General features: G+C 43.5%; 1 protein-coding gene across 5 annotated transcripts in view; it reads right to left on the bottom strand.

The window, feature by feature from the left end:
• Positions 1-534: 534 nt before the first annotated feature.
• The window catches only part of SPIRE1 (spire type actin nucleation factor 1), a 134596-nt gene continuing 128023 nt past the window's right edge, over positions 535-7107 (bottom strand). For all 5 annotated transcript variants that reach the window (XM_063326493.1, XM_063326494.1, XM_063326495.1 and 2 more), the window contains 4 exons: positions 6158-6228; positions 5387-5414; positions 5162-5298; positions 535-4286 (listed from right to left, as the gene is read on the bottom strand). In XM_063326493.1, the coding sequence (XP_063182563.1) occupies positions 4034-4286; positions 5162-5298; positions 5387-5414; positions 6158-6228 (489 nt within the window). In that variant the 3' untranslated portion in view covers positions 535-4033. The remainder of the gene's footprint in view (positions 4287-5161; positions 5299-5386; positions 5415-6157; positions 6229-7107) is intronic.

The following is a 7107-nucleotide window of genomic DNA, read 5'->3' as shown; positions in this document are numbered from 1 at the left end:
GGAGATTTCCCGAAGCCCGTAGGACATGCAGAACAAGCTCCCCTCGGCGAGAGACCGGCAGTGTTGGAAGCAGCAACACGTAGGTAAGGGAGGGAGCGGGCTGGGAGCGATGACTCGGTGCTAATCACATCACTGGGGTTACACAAGCAGTTTTATTGCTATTCTAAGAATACTTCAACATGTTTCCGTCCCTTCATGCAACCCAGCCACTGTTCAGCTGTTATTCAATCACTTTCAATAACAATTCTTTGCCAAAAGAAACATCTGACCAATCTGCAAAACTATAAAAGCACAAAGAAGAAAAGGAGAGAGGCAGAAGCTTTAAATCAGCTTCCACACGAATAATTAACACAGACAAAGGCTATAACGGAAAGGCATTTTATTTTCGCCAGGTAACACCCTTCCTTGTATAAAGGAAGTTAAGGGGGAAGGGGGGAAAACAAAACCAAAGCCCCAAAGCAATATCGTCACCGTGAAGGTTTGAAGCTTCAGGTTTTAGAGAAGCGAGAGCGGCAGCAAAGGGCAGCTCCCTCCCTGCCCCCCCGCCGCCCTGCGGCAGAGCTGGTCTTGCACCCTCCACAACCAGCTTCACGTACAAAACAAGACCGATGCTGCCAGTGGCATCTGGAACTCCTTGGGTCTCCTACGATATATTTAAACAGACCTTGGGCATCATTAATGAAGCTAAAAAAAAAAAAAAAAAAAAAAAAAATTCAAAAGATTGAAAAAATTCCTGGGAGGGAGCTCGCTGTGCTAGTCCCGCATTCTTTTCAGCAGTGATTCACTCTAAAATGCCCATGGAGTGCAAACTGTAGTAGGGGGCCGAAAGCGTTAACTGTAATAAAGATAATACTCAACACACATATAAATAAGACTCATTTCCTTTTTAAAACATCATGGGAAAGTCAATTCCCGCTGCATGATTGATGGAGACTTCCTAAATATTAATAAATATATTACACGTATTTACAAGCTTCTGATTTCACCCTCTGACGCTAATGTGAAGTTCAGAGTGTAAATAGGACGTGCCGGGCAGCACCGCGGGGGAGGCAGGCAAATAAATGGCTGCAGCGGATTTGGGATGCTGGTGCAAGCAGCGAGATGATGGAAAGCTAAAAATAGCCCACTCCGCAGAGATCCAGGCAACAGAGCTCCTTCAGGCTCCGCACGACAAACCAACCCCCTGCTTTCTCTTCTGTGGAACGAAATGCCAGGATAGCGCGGAGCAGCTGTGGCACAGAGGAAAGGGATGGGAGGGAAGGGGGATGGAGGCAGCCCTCCGCACCACCTTTTCTGGCGCTTGCCGCAACGTGTGTCAGCAGCCCAGAGGGTTTTTTTCCCAGGGAAAATGGCAGGTATCCATGCCGTGCCCCACGGCAGCTCTGCCTGAGCAACACGGAGCAGTTTGTACAACCATCGTGTTGTCGTTTGGTGTTCGCACCTGGGCTAGCGCAGCAGAGCCTGGCCTGAGCCAAGGGCTACTGGCCATCCCGGGAGGGCAAAGCTGGACCCCGAGGCTCTGCCGCTTCCCCAGAGCCGCCCCTGACACTGCCAAGGCGGAAGGGGACACGGGAGTGCCACTGGGGACTCATTTTCCTTTGCACACTCAGGATTTAGTCCTCGATCCTGCCTGCTCCGCGACATCCTACATCCCTCTCAAAGGGGAAAACAAACACGCTGGACACCCTGCACCTCAGGGGCTTGAGGACGCCAGGGAAGAGGGCTGCCAGCAGAGGACTGAGCCACTGTAGCACGTGGCTGGGGCATTTCCAGGAGGAAATGGTAAGAACAACAGGGGAGATGCAAAGCGAGATTTCACGCATTTCTTTCGGTCGAGTCTTCCCCATGCGCCGTGCAGGAAACACGCGGCCTGGTTTTGGCACAGAAAGAAGAAAAAGTGCTGATGTGACTGAGATCAGGCGAGCCCTCCGGCAAGAGCAGACCTTTCCCATCCGTCTGTCTGTGCTGCTCACCCCCTGCAACCCTACAGCCTTGTCTCACGCCAGTTCTCCAGCTGCTTAAAGATGCCCGTTTCCAGAGGTACCCCGAGGAGAGGGCTGTGACAGCTGACCTTACACGGGACAGCCAAGCTGGAGACTTAGCCTTGAGCCCTGCTTTTCCTCTTTGCATTGGTTCAGCAAAAATTAAAAACATTCTTTCGATAAGCCCTGCAATATGCAAAAATTCTCATTTTTCCAAGGGGGCGTTCAAAGAAAAATAAGGACGGATGAGTCCCTGGGAAGGTTTAAGGAGACTTTTGCATGTGCTTTTCAAATCAACTTAAAAAGACAGGATACGAGTGGCTGCTCCGAAGGCTGCAATGTAAGATATTTGAAGGGGAAGCCTTGTTCCCCCAGGGCTGCAGGAGGGAGCCCGCAGCGGGGCTGGAACCCAGCTACCGCAGGGGAACCATCCAGCCCCGGTGCCCCGCGGGCTCTGGACGGTGCCGTGCCTTCCCAGGGCTGGCGGGGCACTCTGCCTCCTCTTGGGCTTATCCACGCAGGAGATTTGGACAGGAGAATCTGTTTTGATTAACACATCTTTAAAATCATGTTACAGAAATCCAGACCCAGCTACTTTGGAGCAGTTCTGAGGTATCTCTCATTAATCTGAAGTATAGAAATGTTAATAAATAGATCTGAAACTTTTCTGCTATGTCATTCTATAATACACTGCTATATAGATATTAAATATGCCTCAGGGTATTAAAAATTTTATGAAAAAGTTACAGTAGTTGATTTTCAAGTATTAATAACTTGGCTATGTTAGCTTGTTTTTAAATACCAAAATGATCTGGCCCCAAATTATTGACTAAACTCTGGCTATGCCCGAATTTAAAAAAAGTATTTTGAATATAAAAAAAAGTGCAAAAAAGCATGAGACGTCAGTTAACGTTGTAACATTCTTGGAACTTCTAAACAACTAGTCTAGCACTCTTTCGTACGCAAATTAAAAAGGGAAAAAAAGAATGAAAAAAGGTAAAAGAAAAAAAGAGAGAGATTGCTCCCAATCTGAGACAGCACCGTCCCAAATTTCAGCAGAACACGAATTTTTACAGCCAAGTTACAAACCCCAGAAAAAATGGGGTTCTCAGTGGATATGCTGTCAAGACAGAACTACAGCAGTATTTGTGTGCTCCACTATAATACAAATGTACACCTTACCCACCATTTCCTCTGAGTAACGACGAGAACAACTTTACAGGTATTCAGTTAAAATTAGAAGCCTCCCTTATTTCCCATCCTCCCCCATAAACTGTACAAACTCTGTCTACTACTAAAATTCACTGCTACTAGTAGTCGTCATCATCATCATACATTCAAGATAGAAAGTAAACTACTAAAACCTGCTCAGGAGACACTTAGAAGTACACTAAGGCTTAAGAAGTACAGCAGCTCAGGGGAATGGCCAACCACACGGGCGAAGAGCTTCATCGCGTGTTTTGCTCCAGGACACAGACTTTGCAGAGTCCCGTGCTGAACCCTCATCTCAGAGCAACCGAAAACTGTTCAAAGAAAGACGGTTTTGACCACAGTCGCTCACGCTCGGTGTCTGGTGTGCGCTGCGACCCTTTGCTGTTTCGACTAGGACGTGAGCATTACTAGGGTGGTAACGCCAATATGACTTACTGTTTGCTACTCTGCTAACGCTGACACTTTGTTAGATTTTGTTCTCCATTAAACATAGGTTTTCAGCTCATCTCCTGAAAAATGATTCAAAGCATGGTTAAAAAAAGACTGAAAGCAAGAAAAGGCTTTCTAGTTTCACCGCACGCATACAAAAGAAGCAACAATTTCAAACTATTGATTTTCTTCCGGCGCGAGCAGCTGACCCCGTTGCGTATCATTCTGCACAGATCTAAACGTAGCATTTCTGCCTCTCTGGGAACCGTTGGAGTAGGAAATCCTGTGACCTAACGCAAATTCAAGCCAGTCAAGTGAAACCGAAGCAACGGGATGAGAATCCGGTCTCAGTGACCTTGCCCATGGATGATGACCTCATGAAGACATAAGCAAAAGAAAAGGCACAAGGCTCAGATCTCATTGATAGTCCTTTCAGAGGGGCAGTATTCAGAGGTTCCCGGCGACGACATGTAGAAGGACTGCGTTTTCCTTTTTAACCTGGCTCGCTTGTTGGCCAGAGATAGGCTGCGCCGGCTTGAATTGATGATTTCTGAAATAAACTTCTTGCAGTCCACGCACACCTCCATCGTGCTCCAGTCCTCCATTAATTCTTTGGGAAACTCTTCATGTGACTTATCCACAGATTTGGACCTTGAGGTCAACCTGAAAGCAAAAGAGCAGGACCTGTCACATTATTTAGCAGCACGGCAGCGGGCCCCAAGGGACACCTTCGGGAAACGGCACACCAGAATGGTCTTGATACAAATCTTCCTTTCTCCTGTCCCAAAAGTGACACCAGGAGACCAAACACTGGAGAGGAAAGCTTCTGCCAGCAAGACTGCAGGGTCACTAACTGAGGGTATGTGTAACATTTACCTTAACAAAAACAACCTTACTAATAACAACAACAAAGAGAAGGTGTGCTTGCCTATTTTGACACATCATAGCACTAGTGAGCGACGCAGAGGGTTTATACTGTCGATCGCGTCAAAAAGGAGCATTACATTTAATTTCTCAGATTAGCTTTGACAACCATCCGCATGTAAGATATAAAACCAGTAGATAACTTGATAATGTCAAACTGAAAATAGTGAAAATTAGAACTAGAAAAATTAGAGGGAAAAAAAAAAAAAAAGATAAATCTGTGCAAGACATTGAGTGAGTGATTCTAGCCTGCAAGACTTATCTCCAAAGAGTCTATTCACACCAGAAAAAGACGTGCTATGGATATTTTTGCAGAGATGCTACAGAAATACAGTTGTGGGGTTTTTATTTGTGGTGTTTTTTTTTTTATTTACTCTCATTAATTTTCACCCGTAAAGTGAAAAATGTGTGAGACACACCGTTAGTGTGGCTATTTCTGTAAATCAAAGCAATAAGTGGAAGAGACATGGATTTGGAGGCTTCAGAAAAGCTACTACAAGCACCAGAAACATTGACAACTACAAAAACAGGCAGAGAGCATCTTCTTAATGATTGATAACTCAGTATTTGGAAGCATTTCCAATAGACACACGTGAGCCAGGGTTGTTTCTCACCTGGACATGCTCCGTAGCGATCGGTGGTGACTGGTAGAGGGTTTCTCTGGCCTCATAAAACTTTCTCCTCTTTGCAAGGTTGAAGGTCCCAGCGAGAAGATCGGGAGAGTAGAATATGGCTTTGATGGCAACCGCATCTGTCGAGAATAGCGGGAGGGACATGCAGTATCACTACAAAGATTACAGCTTTTTAGAAAGGATCTAGCCATAAGTTTACGTACTTACTTTTTTGCAACACTGTGAGCATACAGGCCTGAGGAAGAAAGCAAGAGCATGAATCATTTCATTGGGAAAAATCACATTTAAATCAAGAATAAGGGATAAATGTTTTCAGGAGTTTGAATCCTCCCCCATCCTCCCCTCAAGCAAACATTAAAGCTTCTTCAATGTAATAACTTTAATCAGAGCATGAAGTCAAAAGCAAGGAGAAATGCTAATCAAGAGCTACAGCTAAATTAAAAAATAGCAAAAAAAAAAAAAAAAAAAAAAAAAAGAGCAAGCTGTTTTTTCCTCTAAAGAAACATCCTTTGGTAAGTGACACAATAAGTCAGTGTTTCCATAGATCTCCAGACTTACTGTCTCACTGTTCAACTTAAAATTTTTCATTTTGCCTGCAAATGATTCCCTTTCCCTTCTCCTCCCCCTAATACTCCAAAAATAATCCAAAAGGTAAATTGTCTTGAAATGTTTTCCCCAACAACAGAGATTATGCAACTGTTGACTGGGGAGTCTGAATAAATTCCATCTCACGGTCCCATGAGCATAAAAGACAAATGAGCATTTATTTCACTTTTAGCCAAGAATTTCAGTTGAAGGAAGCAATTCTGTCACTTATAAAGGAACTGGGTTTGGATAATTTTTTTTTTAACAATGACTGTTACAGAAATAAAAACAATCAACAGTACACAGCAGAAACATTTGGGGGTTGCTAGTGTAGAAAGCAGTATTTTTCCCTCTGAAATGGCACTCATTTATTAACAGACATTAAATATTTACCTCTTACAGAACTGACAAGTGTAAGACCAGGTAAAGAAAGAAAACCTTCTTGTTCGACAGCAAAAGCAGAGCTGAAAGAGGAACAGAGGAGTCCACAACGTTAGGCAAAGTCCTGCACAATAACGACTTCATCTAGCAGTTGCCACCAGCGAGGCCCCAGCTGCAGTACTACATCCAGTTCTGGGGTCCATACTTCTAAGATGATATTGAAAAGAACGGTCCAGAATTGTATCTTCATATATTTAGAAATACTCCTTTAATTTTCTACCTAAATGAAATACTTGCCAGTTAATTACTAACTTATTTTTACTCCTCCCTCACTCATGTTCCTATCGTTACTACACAAAAAAGCAACGGGAAAGTAAGAATAACAGCAGTGAGGAAGGGTAACTTACAACTGAAGAACACAAGAACAAATGGGCATAAATTCAGCCATAAATACATTTAGGCTGGAAATTGTTCCTGACCACCTGGGTCAGGCTCTGGGGCACAAAGTTTTTGCCTGTGATAACATTTGATGATTTTCTTCCAATCCTACATTGCTGAAAACTAGAGGAGGTGCAGGAAAGAGCTATTATAGCAGTCTTACTTGAGGAAAACCTTCTTTATAGTGGGATAATAAATCCCATCTATTCAGTTTATTCAAAAGAGGTAGGAATCACTGCTTAAGAACATTTCCAGGAAGGAAAGGCATCGAACAATGAAAAGTTTTGCAGTCAAACAAAAGATGACATACTGAGAACCAAAGACTCAAGTGAGGCTAGATAAATTTGGTTCGAAATAAAATGATTTTAATAGTGGTGTAAATTAATTAAAGCATCAACTTACTTTGAAATTTGATAAAAGCTCATTACTAAGCTTTATATATCATGATGATACACAACGGGTGAATCTAATGAATGACATTTTAAGATCCTTGTTCCTCTGCCTTAAATGTATTAAATCTTTAA

The sequence above is a fragment of the Chroicocephalus ridibundus genome, chromosome 2, assembly GCF_963924245.1.
Source record: "Chroicocephalus ridibundus chromosome 2, bChrRid1.1, whole genome shotgun sequence".
Classification (NCBI taxonomy): Eukaryota; Metazoa; Chordata; class Aves; order Charadriiformes; family Laridae; genus Chroicocephalus; species Chroicocephalus ridibundus.
Note: the sequence above shows the minus strand (reverse complement) of the source record. Positions and strands in the feature narration are given on the sequence as shown.